The sequence below is a fragment of the Hyalella azteca genome, unplaced genomic scaffold, assembly GCF_000764305.2.
Source record: "Hyalella azteca isolate HAZT.00-mixed unplaced genomic scaffold, Hazt_2.0.2 contig4192, whole genome shotgun sequence".
In the NCBI taxonomy this organism is placed as follows: Eukaryota; Metazoa; Arthropoda; class Malacostraca; order Amphipoda; family Hyalellidae; genus Hyalella; species Hyalella azteca.
In genome coordinates this window covers 2,456-21,488 of record NW_025934415.1, presented here as the reverse complement: position 1 = coordinate 21,488, position 19,033 = coordinate 2,456, and the positions used below count along the sequence as shown (strand labels likewise).

Below are 19,033 nucleotides of genomic sequence, written 5' to 3'. Positions count from 1 at the left end.
CGTAACCCACACGCTAAACCCCAAAATATTTCTATTCCNAGTTCTTTACCTTTAGCCATTTTTGAGACCTTCTTGTACTACGGGCAGTTGCAGAATGATCTGGTAGTTGCAAAATACGTTAACTATGGTTACTGATTACATTACTGGAACGTGCTACATGTTTCTAGTACATTCTGGAATGTTCTGGTGTGAAATATTAGTGAAAAGTTGTTTTATACGAATACTTTTTTGACCCGAAGAAGTTAACATGTTGCATTAATTTTTGTTGCATTGAGATTTAATTTCTATTGATGCTATTTTTGAATATAATGTGCCTCTATACATAATATAAATCACTTCTCCTGTTCAGTTTGTGTACTTACATACATTAAAATACGATTTTTCAAGTGTACGAATATTCATTTCCCACCACTGTATACAAGGTCCCAGAAGGATTACTAGAATTTGAAACAAGAAACAACACCAGGGGCCACGGCTATAAACTAAAAAAACAGCGTTGGAACACATCCATGCGACACATTTCTTCTCGCTTCGAGTCACCGACATGTGGAACAGCCTCCCTGATAGCATCGTTGACGCTCCGAGTATGAACATCTTCAAAAACAGACTAGACGAAGCTATGCAGGAGCATATGTTCAGTCTTAAAATGCCTAGCAAATTACGGACCAGGCAATAAGACTAGACGAAGCTATGCAGGAGCATATGTTCAGTCTTAAAATGCCTAGCAAATTACGGACCAGGCAATAAATCCAGCAGCTATCTCAATCAATCGTCAGCTATGGCAACAGGACATGGGCCTATCGGCAACAGGTCATGGGCCTATTTCTTCAACGCCGACACTTCTATTCTATGAGGTGAATTTTTGCACTTCCAGGCTATTTCTCAACAAAATGCAAGATGTACAAGCAATTAAATCATCTATTCAATAAATGGTCGCACCTCTGCCGAGAGCGATAATGCTTAACAGGCTTTCTGAAGCCGACTGTCTAGCACGAATGACACGTCTGTTGACTTTGATTCACTTCATAGAAAAATACTAACAGGGCGGGCTGACATGCTGTGCCATACTGGGACGTGACATGGGAGTCTTGGAAAACTCGTGCGTTTTCAAGGACGTCGAGATCTCTAATTCTAGTTTAATCTTTCATAGTTTGTACTTGGGATAGCAATATACTTAAATTCATTGTGACGAGGGTGCCTATTGAAAAACTTGACACGTTCGAATAAAAATTAAGGAAACGCTGGATTAAATTAAGTACGCATTTATGCAATTCCGTGACACAGTACGCATTGCATCCGAACTTCCTCAAATGCTTGCTAAAAGGCCTACCTCTTAATGAAACAAAAGGTCTTTAAATAACTGCGAAAAGTTTTTCATACATTTTAGTTATATGATAATGAATCAATAAGGTAAATTGGCAACATATACTCGGTATAACATCTGACTAAGACTGCAATAAAAACAACAGACGACACGGCGAAAGTTACAAAAACTACATATCTTTCATCATCCGTCGTCCATCTCGTCATCAGAGGAGTCGAACGCGGCCTCTTTTATCTCTCTGTATATTTTTTGGTTCTTCTGGTATGTTGCCAGCAGGTCTTCATTGAAACTCTGAGAGATGAATTTAGATAAATAATTCCAACATAAAGAGTTAATTGTCTTGATGCAGCATATTGATTAATTATTTAGTAAAAAATTCATCAAATTCATTAATACAAAGGCATGAAAACAAACATCAATGCCAACCTTCAGGAATTTGAAAGCGGCTGATGGTGAAGCAGCAACTCTGAGGACACGAGCTTTAACAGGAACACCAGACACACAATCGATGGTTGGAAGAGCAGACAGCAGCAGCTTATATGCAGACAACGGCGTCCTGATCATCAACAGACCACATTCGCACCCAAGGTAGTTCACTGCAAAAAATAATTGGTTAATTTTACTACACAATTTAATTTTTGACCGAAATTTTGATTAGAGCATGAATGCCATGCATAATATTAGTAGTCCTTACGCTATTCAATTTTACTGATACACAAGCCTACAGTGAAAACCAATAGAATATACATGACTTTGTATGCATGATTGCATTTCTCAGCATATAAAAAAAGACAATAAATTCAAAGTTTATTGCACCACTACCAAAAATACACCAATATTAAAAATAAAAATTTTAAACTAACCGAATACATAAAAAATTGGTCAAATCTACATTTCCCAACATGCTGGCATGAAGAATTTTTAATGACAACTCATTAAAATTGTAAAAATTCAAATTCATTGTGAGACAACTTCCCAAGTCCAATAACTTTCATACAATTCACTCAATCCACTTAAGTCAATATATATATATATATATTGACTAAGTCAATATATATATATTGACTTAAGTTAAGTAGTAGTCTTCTATTTCTCATTGAATGCAAATGACCAATAGAACAATAAATTTGGCGAAAGGTAAGATAATGTTCAAAATTCAATCACATTACAGCCTTGATTGGATAGGTTTGATAAATGCAGCAATATCCAAAATGAAGAGATTATAAATTTCGTGATTACTGTGGTAGTCACCAAATATGTTTTGGAAGAGATTGCTTCAAGTGCTGCAAATTTGACTTGAGAATACATTGTTAGCACGCTGGATGTAGCATCATAGAAGTTAGACAGATGAAAATGCTTGCCACTTGAACTGAAAATCAAACCACATGCAAACATTTTAGGATTCTAATGGAGAGATAATTTCCCCACAATCACTCCTAATGCTGCATCTCACAATCATCATTAGATCAAGAAACTGCAACCTCATCAGCACAAATATTGATAGAATGCAATCGGATAAATGCAATTAATGTAGCTGCAACATTTATGTAAATGTCAAATGTTTGTTTATAAAGGTCAAAGAAAAAAGAATACTCAATGAATAAGAGACAGCTTGTATGTGGTCACAGTAGTCATTGAAGACTCCAGTTCTAACTTGTCAGTTTTCTTATTCCACCAGTCATGTAGTACCTATCCTACAAATAAAAAAAAGCACTTGCAGTAATAATTTGGACACGTATCTCCTTGGACAGGTTTCCTGGGTCTGGGATAAGGTTAGTTAATTCCATTAACTTAAGCATCATTTGCTACATTTGCAACGGATGACGGAGGATATTATAAAATTTATAAGAACTAAATCAGCCTCAAAATTAAATTTTCAAGCAAAATATCACAAATGGCCATCTACTGAAAATCAAGGAAGCCTATAATGGGATATAACCCCCAAAAATAAATAAATCATCCACAAAATACATTTTTTTTATCAGAAAACAATATTGGATTAAAGAACCTATATATGTGTACAGTGAGTTTCATATCTCAGAGGAAGAAGCTGGAGACCAAAAACATGTCTAATGTTTCAGGCTATCAGTTAGCAGAATCTTGACTGATTTCAATATGTACCTATGCTTAAATCTTATGCTTATACTAATTAGCTTGGACTAACTAATTATAAGGATTAACTTATAGATCTGTACTAGTATATTGGCTTCATCACCCACAAAAATAATGTGACTAAATACCGGTATCATATGATAGGCACAGCAGCTTAAAAAAATACCATACTTCCTTTTAATCCAGCAATGGACATTTGAAAACTTCAAATAGTGGCACCAATGAGAATTTTTCAATGAATATTTATTTAACTGAGAAAATACCACTGCATTAATTCTGAAGAGCAAGGTTGGACACGCAAGCAAGTGTAATCAATGCTAAGCCTTCAAAGTTTGTGCTTTTGTTTGAAGCTTTGTCTTGTAAATAAATAAGGAAGGCATACTTGAGCACACATCCTTAATACAAGTGGCGTAAATACCACTTTTAAATGAGGCTGCCGCAGCGCTATGGCCGCCGTTAGAGCATGAGCGCCATGTAGCTACATCTGTTGGGAAGCCACAGACGATATTATGGGACCATCCTATTGGGTCTACATCAGTTTATGAGATTTCAAAATGCCTTGACCTACTGAGAATCCTGCCCACTGCGAAGTGCATGTGTTTTTCTCATGTGCTCAAAGCTTCAAATCAGTTGACATTCATTGCCAAATCAGGGAAATGTCTGGTGAGAACATTATGAGTGATGGAATGGTGTGGAAATGGTTTAGGGCCTTCAAAGATAGCCATACAACATTCATGATTGAAACAAAATGGGAGCTCTACAGTCAGTAACGATGTTGTGATTGAAAATAGGACTGTAAAGTGAAAGAGAACTGACAATTCATGATTTTGTCCTTAGCTGAATGGTTTCCTGCTGTCTCAAAAAGTGTTCTTCACAAAAATGTCTAATCGAGGGGATGGCTTCTTTAACAATGGCATACAAAAACTAGACCCCAAGATATGGTAAATGCCTCAATATTAATGGGAATTATGTAGAAAAGTAGAGTATATTTTGTTCTTTCAAGGAAATGACTTATTTTGGAGAAATTTCCATATTTTTTATGAAACAATGGTATGTAAATCCTGTGTTGAGATATTACCTTGGAATGGGTTAATTAGAAATTGAAGGTTACATAAAATCAGATAGATGTAAATTTTATCCAATTAAGTTGACTCCACTGCAAATATCAAACTTGGTTGAAGGTTAATCATGGGTACTTTAGTCTAAAAAATAACAATCAGTAATTGTGATGATTGCTTTAGGATGACAGGATGCAGGATGACAGAATTTATAATGGTGTAATTTGGAATGGTGTGATTTAGAATGGTGAAATTTGGAATGGTGCAATTTAGAATGGTGTAATTTGGAATAATGTAACTTGGAATGGTGTAATTTGGAATGGTGTAATTTGGAATAATGTAACTTGGAATGGTGTAATTTGGAATGATGTAACTTGGAATGGTGTAATTTGGAATGGTGTAACTTGGAATGGTGTAATTTGGAATGGTGTAACTTGGAATGGTGTAACTTGGAATGGTGTAATTTGGAATGGTGTAATTTGGAATGGTGTAATTTGGAATGGTGTAATTTGGAATGGTGTAATTTGGAATGGTGGAATTTGGAATGGTGTAATTTGGAATGGTGGAATTTGGAATGGTGTAATTTGGAATGGTGGAATTTGGAATGGTGTAATTTGGTATGGTGTAATTTGGTATGGTGTAATTTGGTATGATGTAATTTGGAACAGTGTAATTTGGAATGGTGTGATATGGAATGGTGTAATTTGGAATGGTTTAAATTGGAATGATGGAATTTGGAATGGTGAAATTAGGAATTAAGAAATTTGGAATGATGAAATTTGGAATGGTGTAATTTGAAATAATGGAATTTGGAATGGAATTTTGGAATTGTGAAATTTGGAATGGTGTAATTTAGAATGGTGAAATTTGGGATGATGAAATTTGGGATGATGGAATTTGGGATGATGGAATTTGGGATGATAGAATTTAGGTTGGTAGTATTATGGGAAACCCCATTTCATGTGCCTTGCAAGGAAGTAAAATTTTTCCTGCCAGCGGTTAGGAAAATCCTCCTTTCCTGAGACACAAGTGGCAAATTCAGGATTATGGAATTTAGGATGACGGGATGCTGGTTGACAAAATTAGTCAATTTCAGCCATTCTAGTCTAGCCAGGCAAATGACAATTTACTCTGCAAGTACCTATGCAAGTAGGCAACAAAAAAAGAGTAACAGGATTTCCTTAACAAACTGCAGCCAAGTGAAGATGAACTATAGAGATAAGTGGGAATAAAAATGATGAACCCTCTTTAGCCCCAGAGGAGCCAGTGATAAGGAATAAATACTTAATTCCATATCATAATTAGTATAGAATATGCCAAAGTGTCCTCTTCAATGAATCTTGTCTATTTATTTGTACAAGAAAACTAAACTTAAATGAATAAATTAATAAAAACAGACAAAATCAATTTTAAATTCTTTGAAATTGGAAAAAAGTTGAGTGGAGTTTGCATTGTGCAGAGGCAGCCAATTTCTCTTCTCACAATAATAATTTAAATTTTTTGTCAGTTACAATAATATTTGCCTTATGATAACAGGGAAACAAATAGATTCACATTGTAAATATTGTATTGGTTTTCATAACAATTGGTTCCAACTATTTATGGGTATTATTTTCTATTTGGGCTTCAAACATGCCAACTATGACTTGGTAGTGATCTATTATCAGATGAAGTATATATGTAGTATTTTACCACTAGAACATAAATATCATGAACAATAAAAACACATCCCGGTATTATTGATATTATTATTTACATGGTTTGTGTTTATTTTGACATGCTTGCAGTGTTAATTTGATTGTGTTTCCTTATTGTCAGTGAGCAAAATTTATCAACATAATTACATGACCTCCCTTACACCCAAGGATGTGTAAAGACGGTAGATGAAGTTATTACAGGTTTTCTTACTTAGGTTATCCTGAGAAGTTAAACAACCTCTAGACCAACTTATAATTCACTTTCTCCACTTCAATTATATTGAAAAACATTCAATGGAATTTTATGTACTCAACAAATTTATTTGCAACAAATGATGATTACTTATAAACAAAATATGAAAATTACCTTTCAATGGTTGCACCACCACTTTCCCATAATGACCATGTGTTTTAAATATGGCCTCATCAATTGCATTTTTTGGATGATTCCCTTTTAAATGAAGGAATGTGTTGCTTTTCCGACTGTCACGGAACTCCACAACAATGTACCTGAAAAAAAAAAGGCAAGAAAGCATAATATACAGCAGTAGAAAAACAAAAATGTTCATGAGACTATTTTAATTACAGTGCCAAAACCTTTACTGCATAGAGCAATTCTAGGATTGACAGTACTTTTTGGTCTTAGTGAAGGTTTTTGGTCCCCATGTGGATGAGGTACGTAGTAACAGGAGACAGGACTCTAGACCAACCAAAGTCAGGAACTTAAATAATTTAATTTTTGATGAAAGACAAATAGTCACCTAAAATTCTTATATTACATGTAAAGGTAAATTCAAATAAATAATTTTAAATACAATTCCTTTTTTAGATTTTTTATCTAGAATGAAATAAAGGTAACTTTACATGTATCAATTGTCAAAGTAGAGAGTCAGAGAGAGTTGCCATTATTGGGGTTGGCAGAGCAATACAATACAACATACACATATACAATACCATGACACAAATCACGATCTAAAAAATAAATTTAAAAATTATGAATTGAAGTCAAATCTCTTAGTCAAAGGTTGCAAAATACCAACAATAACTAACAAAATGACAATGACCTACTTTTGTAGGTTGCACAGCTACTGAAAGAACAGAAGCTAAAAAAGCGGTTGCTAAAGCCAGTAAATGTCAATTTTCTAAAAAACAGAAGTTTGGAAACTGCCATTAGATTTGGTAACTTTGCAATCAAGGAAATACAAACTATTGTTTGATTCAAGCGCCATGGTGAATTTGATAGACTTATGTTGCTTATGTTGGAGATTAAGATAGTCAAAGAAAAGGCCCACATGAGAGGGATCCTAAAAAAAAAGTATCATCAACATTTTGGTTATAGAAAATTGGGTTAAAATCAAGCGGACAAAATAATGTATCAGAGATTAATTGGTCTTTGCTCAGAAGAAATTAAAAATTCATGCATTTGGAATGATGAGAATTCAAAATCAATATTTAATAACCTTAAAAATGATTAAATATAATAATTACCTTTTTTTATACCTAACCATACTTATAGCACCAGGACCAGCTACACAGCATTAACAATATTTGATTAATTATGTAATAATTTTTAATATTGTCATCCAAGTTTAATAACCATTTCACAAGCTGGAAGAAATTAAATGTTTATTAATTTGAAGACAAGTTCCAAAGTAACTAGCTTGCTGGAAACATTAATTTAGATGATGCAAGAATGATAAATAGAAAATTAAGAATAAATAAATAAAAATAGAAAATAGAAAATTATACCTGTCGCACCATTGATAGAGAAATAAACTTTGAGTTTTTTATGTAACAATTTTATGTTAGCTTTATCTAAAGTATAGGTTTGATATCAATTTAAACCAAGGTTTTAATTTAATTCACATAGTTTAGTTTCTCAATGTGAAATATAAAAAATGTACATTAGTCCTAAAAAAGAGATTTTCAAAACAATATTTACATACCTAGTCATACCCTATGCTTTTTAAGATTATTACTTCGCGATGATTTTGTGTTTATCAACTCAAAAGTCCATTAAACAAGTTGCAAAAAATTAGTCATTAATAAAAACCTAGTCATGACAGAGGAATAAGGGAAGCATAGTACATTGACTTTTGTCAACTTTGTAATTTAGCCACTTGATATTTTGGCTCCTTAACACGTTGACTCCGAAGTGGTACATATGCATACCACGAAATGTATTTCTCCAGGAGGTAGTGGTACATAATTTAGGTTGCCTAAAATCGGCCAAATCCGAGAACAAAAAATATAACTAAGTACTCACTGCAGCAAGTGACAGAGAGCGCATTTTCTCATTGACATAAACTTGAGGTCATGGACAGACGGACGGACAGACAGACAGACAGACGGACGGACATGGCGAGCACAATAGTGCATTTTTTCTATAAATGATAAAATGCGCTAAAAAGGCCAATGTTGAAACGTTTTGAAATTAAATTGTGTTCTGAAAATGTAGTGTTATTTTCAATAACTCAATATATACTAGTTTATTTGTAGGTTCCACTATTAAAATTCCATTTATTATCTTTTTGCAGTATTTAAAATTTAACCCTTTACGCCCTGGCGTGACGAATTCGTCACACAGAAAAAAACATCGGTTTTCCAACAATTTCACGTTTTCTGTCATTTTTTCGAAAAATTCACATAAAAACTCTGGGAGGAGATAGGTTTGCAGTGACAATAAGTGTGAATGTTCAGTAGGGCGCGACAAAGTCCCGAGCCCCTCAACATAGGCATTCAAGGTGACATAGATGCAAGACTAGACATTACCGGAGCCGAAATTCAGTCAAGGATGGTGGGAACGACTGCATGAGCACCATCCCACACGACAGCAGCCGGGTAACTAAAGAGCAGCGTCTTCAGTTTGTCTATTTATGTGCCCGTCCAGTAATTTTCGCCCATATTAAATGTTAAAGAACTCCCCCACCCCTAACCCTTTCACGAACTGTCGTCAAGGCATAAATCAACGTACAGAGACGATTTTGGTACCGTTGGATAGGTCAGAATGTCAGCTTTGAAGTGAGACTTAAAACCGAAAAAGTGAATTTTACGATTTTCATCCCAAAAATTCAGGGCGTAAAGGGTTAATTAGGAAGTACCCCTATCATAAATTGTAGCTGGCCAATGCAATTGAGAAAAACTAAATCATGGAATTTTTGCTTAAAAACAGTGCAAAAAAATGAAATAATAGTACAAGATGAAGCAATCATAGTAAATGTGTTAACAGGACTTGACAAAAGAAAGGCTGGTAATGAAAAGAGAAAAAAACCTATAGGTATGTATTTTTTGGAGATAGAATTATTTGCAATAGGTCATTTTACTATTTTTTAAAATACTAGGTTTTCCAAGTACATGCATTTTTTTTAATTTTGCATAATTCAGCTTCCTAGTTAAAAAGCAACTAGTTAGCAATACCATTCCATCAATTTTTGAGCACTTACAATAGTAGAAGCCTTAAAGGTTTGGGACAAATTCCAAATTGATTAGTCTAATTACTCAATAATTATGAGGAAGAAATTGAAACTGTTTTTTTTATAAGATTGCACAATTTGAGTTTTGAAAAACAAGAAAACAGCCAGGAACTGGGTTAATTGCTTTTATACACATTTTTCCCACTAATTTGTAGTCTCTGATGGAGTTATTACTGTTTAATTAATAGATACATCTCAAGTTAATGATGCATCAACTCACTGTTCAAAAAATTGACAATTATTGGATTAAAAGTCATGGCAAATGTAATAATAGAGCTTGATACTCTTTAGCATAAAATTTTAATAATAAACAAAATTATTGATAGAAGTGAAAAAACAAAATGATAGAAGTGAAAAAAGTAATAAACCCATATTGCCCAGGTTTTTTGAATAAAACCCAGGTGAGTTGGGCAATTTAAAAAACCCTGGGTCTTTTGCAACCCTGGCCAGAGAACAACTTGATTATTATTTGAGCCTTCTTTATCTCTTGCCACTAGTCGTTTCACAGTTTAATTTCTAGATCACTCTCACCAGCTGGTTTTGTCTCTTCTGTGAAAGAAGAGACAAAAGAATTAGTTACTACTGGAAATCTTCATAAGGTGTTCACCATGCTGCAGCTCAGCAGGTATTGTCCCAGATGAAGAATTACTGCTGTGCATATTTTCTTAGGGATATCACCCCACCAATAGCCAATACAAGGTTCCAAGAAAGTGAAAGATTTTCCAAGTTTGAGTAAAACTTCCTCCTCTAGTTTGTGTAGAGTTAACACTGCAAGGTAAAATGATGGACAAATTGAAATAAGCCAAGTGGGTCCTCACACCAGCATGACCAAGTTGCAGACAAGCCACCACACATTTGTGGAGTGTGGCAAAGAGCTGTAAACCACATAATCCACTGCTGCTCCCAGGCCCAGCCTGAAGACTCCCTTTCCTGAAGCCTGCACCTTTTGTGACCACCAGCACAAGAATGCCCACTGTTCCAAAATTTGGATTTTAGCCAGTCCTCAAAGCACAAAGTGGATCTTGCAGAGTGATCATTTGAGTGTGCAAGGTTTGCAATTCTGAAAGCAATTTCATTACCAAGAATTTGGCTGTGCTCACTAATCCAACACATCACCACTTTATCAAGCCCCTTGGTTTGCATCAAGATCTGAATTTGAAAGACAATACAACTATATGAACCACCATAAATGGAAGAAATCAAGTGCAGTGCTGCTCATGAATCAGACTAGATCAGAACTGGCTTACTCTGTAGAGTCATATCCACGGTGGAAAGCTGTACTGCCTTGTATATAGCAAAAAGTTCAGCACCCAGTACAGTGTGCATTGCATTCAGTAGCTAGTTGGGTTGATGGCACATATAGGTCAGCAGAGACCAATCCAGTGGATCCCACTTCACACTCATACTCAACCTTACAACCAGAGGTGGGCAGTAGCGTGCTACATGTAGCGGCCGCTACATTTTAAGTAGCGGTAGCGGCGCTACATTTAAGCAATTGTAGCAATAGCAGTAGTGCCCGCTACATATCTAAGTAGCGATACCAGGTTTTGCCGCTACAGCGCTACCGCTACATTTATAGATAAAGCCTTTAGATTTTACTTAATAGTATTAAATATTATTTACAAACCAGCATGATACATACATAATATAAATTACAGAATAAAACTGTACGAAAGATTTCGGTGTAATGTTGTCAACATCAGCCTGCTACTACTACTAGTGTCAACATGTTAGTTGTTACTTGTTAATTTGTTACCAGTTACCACTTACAGGTATTTTTTCATGTTTCAGTTTGCTTACAGTTATTTTTACACAGTTATTTTTATGTTTCACCTTCCCTACATGGATGTCTACTTTAATCTACCAATCTCAAAAATAATCCACATATATATATATATACAAATAAAAGACTGATTTTTTATATGTATACCGGTATGTGGATAATTTTTGAGATTGGTAGATTAAAGTAGATCCATGTAGTAAAGGTAAAAAATAAAAATAACTGAAATTTTTATTTATTGTATCTAACCTGTACTAGTTCGGCTAGGTTAATTGCAATAAAGTTGCATTGATATGTTTTGAAAATGTTTTATTATCATTAAATGTTTATGAGTAAATCCCAATAGCAGAACAATAAATATTTAGAGATTTTCCAATAATTTTGACCATTGTAGCGGCTAATGTAGCGGTGCTACATTTTACTGTAGCGGTAGCGCTCGCTACAATCTAGTGGGCGTAGCGGTAGTGCCCGCTACATTTAGAGCATGTAGTGGTAGCAGTAGCACCACTACATTTCAAAGTAGCGCCGCTACATTTCAAAGTAGCGCTGCCCAGCTCTGCTTACAACCCACAGAGACTTATGAAACAAACAGTTTTCACAAACAGAAACTACACCACTAACATACTCATAGAACCAGATCAAGCCACAACAGAAACACTAAACAGATGCAAGAAACAAATACACAATACAATCACAACTAACTACATAGACAATCTACCTAACAATGCTGTTCTTTTGGCACCAGCACCCACCATAGACTCTCCAGAAACCCAATTACCCAGACACACGCCAAGCACTAGCACAACTCCGTACAAACAAGTCCCCCCTACACCAATACCTACACAAGATAGATCCAGTCACACATCCGTCCCTTCTTTGTCCACTCTGTCACAGACATGATCACAGCATCAAACACCTGTTCAGCTGCTCGGAACTGGTCACGCCCTTGTCGCCCCTGGTTTTGTAGAGCTCTCCCATCAAGGGGGCAGGGCTGTTGGCGCGCTGGGGAGAGAGGTTAGGCTGGCAACAGGAATGAGTGTAGGCCCCATCCCGCATTTTTCGCGGGACGGGGAGGGCAAACAACAACAACTGATCCAGTGGCAGCCTGTGATGCGTCAGTATAGATCTGTAGATGTTGAGGATAATACTGCTTCCAGAAGTCTTGAAAGCTATTCTGTTTAATTTGGGGTGGCATTGAGTTGACTGCAGAACTCAGCAAATCTAAGCAGATTATACAGGAAGAGGAATAGCAGATATTAACAAAGTTGGAACTCACTGCACAGATGGCAGATTCTACTCCTGAAAGCTTTGACAATAGAAGGCATGTGTAGAAGGTTCTAATGATCCACGAATCCTATCATAGATGCCATCTGGTCGCCTGCAGGGATATAGTATAATATACCATAAAATGGGGTAACTTTGACCACTTTTTTTGTTCAAAATGATGCCATTTTTTTTACTAGGTAAGTTAAACTTAAATTGAAACATGCAAAATACAGGTCTATACTCTAACTTTACTCACCATAAATTGCTGGCTCCTGCCTCTCATAGTTTTGATGTAATTTCAAAAAAAGTGATGTCTTTGTTACCCCAGCTCTTGTGGTTTCTTTGACCGGGTGGTAAAATCAATTTTATTTTTTGGTAAAATAACTCCAAATAACTCCAGGTTGTGGTGCATTGTAGCAGAACTCTTCTATTCACGGCTGCCATTAGGTGGTCAAAGTTACCCCATTGGAGGGCGGCACCCCCCATTTGCGAACTATGACACTTTTCTAAAATTTGTCTTTTGCATATGTAACTAGAAGAGTTCTACTACAATGCATCAAAACCTGGAGATATTTTACCAAAAAATAAAGAAATTGGAGGGGGTACTCCGAGAGGCTTTAAATAATAGCTCTTTTTTGTAGTTCACATTTTTAATTTTTTAACCTATTAGATATGCAAACTTTTTAAATCTTTCTATTGTGTTACGTAGCCTCAGTATTAGGCCTTTGATGGCCATTGACAAAATTTTTCTATGTCGAATCGTTTTTGAGTTTTGGGGGTTTTTGTTAAAAAAAACAAAAAGTGGTCAAAGTTACCCCGCTGGTCAAAGTAACCCCATTTTACGGTAGTATCTTTGGCATTGAAGAATAGGCCTGGATAGGCCTGTTGCCAATTCTTGTATTTAGGTTTAAAATAGTTTCTAGATTTCAGTTGCTATGTAGGATACGAGGCATTTCAAGACTATACATATGCTCCTGCACGGCTTTGTCTAGTCTGTTCTTGAATGCGTTCATACTAGGAACATCAACAATATCTTCAGGGAGGCTATTCCACATGTTGGTGATTTGAAGCGAGAAGAAATGTTGTCACGTGGATAAGTTGCACCGAAGTTTTTTCAGTTTATAGCTGTGGCCCCTGGTGTTGGTTCCTGTTTCAAATTCTAGTAATCCTTCTGGGACCTTGTACTTCAATCTTTCAATCCATAAAACTTGCCCTTTAAGCCAGGAATTATCCTTGTTGCATGTCTTTGAACACTCTCTACTAAATTTTTGTCCTCAAGTCTTGGTGACCACACAACGTTTCCTAACTCTAGGTTCGGGTGCACAACAGAGGTGAACAACAGCTTCATCATTTCTACATCTAGGTACTTATAGGAGTGTCTGATCAGCCCAAGCAGTTCATTGGATTTATTAACTTGTGTTTCGATATGCCTAGAAAGTTTTAGTTCCTTGTTAACACAAACTAACATCTTTTTCCATGCAAGACTTCTTAATCATAACCCTCTCGTTGAAACCATGTCTTCTCATGCTTTAAGCTTGCTTTTCATTGTTCTTGCCAAGGTGAAGTACTTTACAATTGTCAGCATTGAAATGCAGCTGCCATGCATCAGCCCAGTCAACTCAACTATCAAGATCATTTTGCAGTTGCATTTTATTTGACGCATCCTCAACTGTATTATAAACTTTTGTGTCATCGGCATACATGGAGCACACGCTTGACACTACTTCTGGTAGATCATTAATAAAGGTAACAAACAAAACAGGCCCATGTACACTTCCTTGCAGTATGCCACTGCGCACAGTTGCCCAGTCTGATATGATTCCATTAATGCTGACACATGGTCTCCTGCCTACTAGGAAATTCTTGATCCATTGGAGTACATTTCCCTCTATTCTCAAAGACTTCACTTATATATATGATATATATGTACCTGACAGTCCATTTCATGAATATGTAAAGAAATTAAAGTTGCAATGTGGGAATAAAACTTTCAACTTGCAAGGATAATAACACAGGTATTGTACAGCAAGCACCCAGGATGCATCTGAGTGCGGAGTTCTGAACAGTTTCAATGCTATTCAATAAAGACTTTGGAATATTCCCAAAATTGTGGCACCATATTCCAATTTACTTTGCATGAATGCCACATATATTCTTCTCAGTAGCTCTCACACAAGGCACTCCATTTCAGTGAACTAAGTGCTCTAAACACTTGTAGCCTTTTCAAACATGCTGTGTGGGTTTGTCTAATATGTTTCTTGAAGATGAGAGTCAAAATAAAATCACAACACCTTCTGGTGAACCATATACTGGATATTTCTGTTGCACACTCAAAACAATATAGCTGGAGCAGCACGAGACATGAAGATCTGGTAAGAACACTTTTCTATGTTCAACTTAAACTGCCAGCAAATGCACCACTCACCAATCTAGTCAAGACACTGCTGTATGTATCCTCGCGTCTCAATTAGGGAATGCCCATTCACAAATACGTAGTGTTATGTCATCAGCATAACCAACCAGTATCACATGAGGAGATATTGGAAGATCATATAGCATCACATTGAAAATCATCAGTGAAAGTACAGCACCCTGCGGGACTCCAATTCTTACAGGCTCTGATACTGATTTGCTTGTTCCAACCTGCACCTGAATAGTTCTATTCTGAAAATAGTGATACAACCAGGCCAGCATCTGGTCTCCCACTCCATATCATGCAGTTTAATTAGCAGTCAATGATGCCACACACAGTCAAATGATCCCTCAATGTCTAGATAAACTAACCAGGCAATACCCATGACTATGAGCAATGTGTGCTGCAGTAATGACATTCTTTATAAGGTGCAGAGCATCAATCATACTTTTTCCTTTTCAAAAACCAAGTTGGAGAGAAGAGAAAACATTTCATCTCTCCAAGGTATATTCCAGGCAAAATAGGACCATACGCTCCACAAGTTTTTGCAGGCAAGGATGAGGAGTAATGGGTCAATATCCATTCACTTATTCTCGTGACTTTCCTGGCTTGGAGATGAGCACAATTATATACTTCCATGTGTCTGGAACAAAACCAGAAATCCAAATCATGTTCATAAGAGACAACAGCTCCTGCTTGAACAGGGGTGATGCCTGAGAGAAAAAAATGTTCATGATTGAGTCATGGCCAGGAGCAGTATTTTTCAGAGCTTTCAGAGCCAAAAAAAATTCCCCAGCTGTAAATGGGACACAATGATAGTTTTTGAGATTGGCTGTCTCTCACAACTTCTGAGACTACTACTGCAGGTAGAGGATCCTCAGGTGCAACTGGTAGAAAGTAATTAGAAAACAATGAGGCCTTGGCCAAATCGTCATGGGCAGCATCCAGCAGTGGATAAGGAGCAAAACTTATTGGCCTGCCCTGAATACTGCAAATTTTTCCCTGGGTCTCCTTGGTGGTAGTGGATGAGGATATAGTTCCAATATACTGAACCCAGCTTTGGCGCTGCTTCAAGAGTTTGATGTTCCAGGCCACAGCCTCACAATGCTGGTGTTCTATAAGATTAGCTGGAGTTGGAGAGCGTCACTATCTTCCTCTGGCTGTGTGACTTAAAGCCCTGCTTCTGCACATTTGCCATCCCACCATGGTGTTGCAAAACAGCAATGTCTTTTTCCTAAACTTTGAGTAACTGTTGAAGAGGCAGCTTTCAGAATGGCACTAGATAAATAGGCAAAACCACTGTCAGCATCCCTTTGGCCATATGCAGCAGCAGAGATAGCAACAGCATTAGGTCCTTTAGCTTTCATCAATATGGTCTGGACAGTGATGGACTCATCCTAAACCACAGAGACGGTAGAGTGGCATTAATTGCAACTTGGAAACTCAACATTTGTCATTGTGTTATCCGTGAAAATAGAAGCAGCACTAGATTGTTGTCATCCCTCTGTCAGGCCTAGAAAAGTCCTACTTTTTTATGAAATATCATGACTCTAATATCATATAATTTCATTAAGTTTGAAATCTCACGGCTCTAATGTCATGTATTTTTGTTGGATTGAAAAAAATTGCAGTTTGCACTTGTTTCATAAAATTTTCAACTTCCATAATCAGCAGTACTTTAACACTCTCGCTAAAATATTCTGCAAAACGTAATAACAAGTCAACCCAAAACATTTCCTTGAAGATTGCATAGTTGCAGTCACATCAGAGCAGTCAGACTACATTATCACGTGTTCAGTTGCCACTAAAATGAAGGCAAATCTTATTGTTGCCGTTTGACTGTTTTGGGGTAAAATTAGAGATTTGGGATAACGTGTGCAAAAGGTTTTGTAAATACATTCGCAGCTTGTAAAAGGCTTTTCATGGCCAAGATATGGAATTCATGGCTTGAAGAAATGGAATCACGGCTTGAAAAAATGGAGTCACGGCTGGCAAATCCATAAAACCACAGGCCACAGTAAAAAAAATCCAGGCGCAGCTTGCCAAGTAGATATATTCTATGCCTGCCCTCTGTTCTGTTAGGCTTGATACAAAAAACAGTAAACAAAATGGAACTTTTATTTCGGAGATGACTGGTCCAAATCTTGAGAAAGCAGACGTATTCACAAAAATCTAGAATTGAACCAAGTTGCGAAAAGTGACGCTTGGCAGCGGTTCCAATACAGTTTATCGCTGTTGTGCCGACGAATGAACCCGGCCCAACATAACTGTAGAAGCAAGAAATATCTCATAAATTTTACAATTCTGCAATCCAGTAGTAGTATTCCAGTGTCGCAATGAGTTTCAATCTAATACATTCATATAAGCAAATCATTACAAGTTTTACACACCGTGATGTACGAAAGGCTCTTTCTATCGCAAACAGTGACGCTGAAAGTCACCCAAAATAGAATGAATGTTGTTCCCCATCGGATACGCAGTTATTCTATCGAATAGAAAGAATAAATAGCCGTTAGATAGTTGGTAATCAAATCATAAGTTTTATGAACATAAATGTAAGACGAAATAAGTCACTATAACAGCCACGGACCCACCTTAAAATCTTTAGCCACCAAGCGGTTAAGCTGCAACTTTAAGAGGCATGTAAATAGGCCATGTAAAGGGAAATTATGACAGTAGAAAGGGAGGACAGACTCCAATAATTAACTAGCAAGTTGAGCTTAGGAAAGCATTAAGCCTTCCCAAAAGATTAGGAACAAATATTTATCTTAAGTAAAAAGCCGAAGCTCAAAAGTTAAAGTGGTCATAACTCATACCACAAGAAAAGGCAAAGCCCAAATACAACACTGGAGTCGGTCCTATCCTAATCAAAGAAAGCACGAACATGCATAATAAACGAAAATAAATAAAACGAAAAACAAAGAGTGATCACTCAAACTTAAATACAGAAATTAGGAAGGAATGGCTTAATACACTCCTACGGAACAAAATTAAACGGATGTTTCCATCAACAAGTCTTTCAGCCAACTCTTACTATTTACAAACCCAAGCCTAACGATAGGCATGGAGAAAAAAAAACAAATTTAGATCCTAAGGAATGTGGAAATTTCTAACACTCCAGGCGGCAAGAAAGTGCAATTTTAATTGCACAGCTTTAATTTTCTACGACATTCAACAGCAGCCGCTCTCTTAGGGCGCTCGTTAGAGGCGGTAGGTGTGCGAGCTGGACATGGTCCAGTCCCAGACGCAGAAGGTACGACATCCGCGGAGAGTTCCAGCGGATAAAGAAGGTTGATGGAAAAGACGTCAACCGATCGGTCAGGTTTCATGACTTTGACGCAGCGGGTCTTCTGATCACGACCAGTCAACAGCTCCACAACTCGTCCCATCGACCAAAAAGGACGACTTTTACCAGGAGCAGAAATTAAGACAACGTCTCCAACTTTGATGTTATCGCTCCATGAGGCTTCGAAGCGGTCACGATCAGCCTCCCTTAGAGATAGGATGTACTCACTGTACCACTGCTCTTTGAAGGCATCGAACAGCTCCTCTCTGCCCTCGAGTGAAGCCACCAAGACTCTACGGTCGCTTCCCAGAGACGCATCTCCAGGTGGCAATACCAGACTCCGTCCGGTCTCCAGTTTAAGGAATGAATAGGGGGTGAGAGCATGGAATCCAGCGTCTTCACTGTCTACGTAGGTTAAGGGCCTGGAGTTTACCGAGTTGGTGATATCACTCAACAGCGTCAATACTTGAAAATACTCCAGCTTACGTCGCCCAACCGTCTTGTAGAAGCAGCTCTTGACGACTCTAATGAGACGCTCCCACGCCTGTCTCTTATACACATCTAGATGTGTATAAGAGACAGCATTTAGAGCATGTAGTGGTAGCGGTAGCGGCGCTACATTTC

At 37.0% G+C, this 19,033-nt stretch overlaps 1 protein-coding gene across 1 annotated transcript; it reads right to left on the bottom strand.

Annotated features, from left to right (window-relative positions):
* Positions 1-1,410: 1,410 nt before the first annotated feature.
* On the bottom strand, positions 1,411-7,919 carry LOC108666098. Its single transcript, XM_018152910.2, has 4 exons — positions 7,680-7,919; positions 6,559-6,701; positions 1,751-1,920; positions 1,411-1,615 (listed from the first exon to the last, which is right to left on the bottom strand). Exons 1-4 carry the CDS (start codon positions 7,697-7,699, stop codon positions 1,508-1,510), a joined length of 441 nt encoding a protein of 146 aa, XP_018008399.1. The 5' UTR covers positions 7,700-7,919; the 3' UTR covers positions 1,411-1,507.
* Positions 7,920-19,033: the final 11,114 nt, after the last annotated feature.

Coding starts and splice junctions, on each gene's coding strand:
- LOC108666098 (XM_018152910.2), bottom strand. CDS start 7,699: ATGGTTAGGTATAAAAAAAG. Junction 6,702..7,679: donor ATGGTTAGGTATAAAAAAAG/GTAATTATTATA, acceptor TTTTTTTTTCAG/GTACATTGTTGTGGAGTTCC. Junction 1,616..1,750: donor CCGCTTTCAAATTCCTGAAG/GTTGGCATTGAT, acceptor TTCATCTCTCAG/AGTTTCAATGAAGACCTGCT.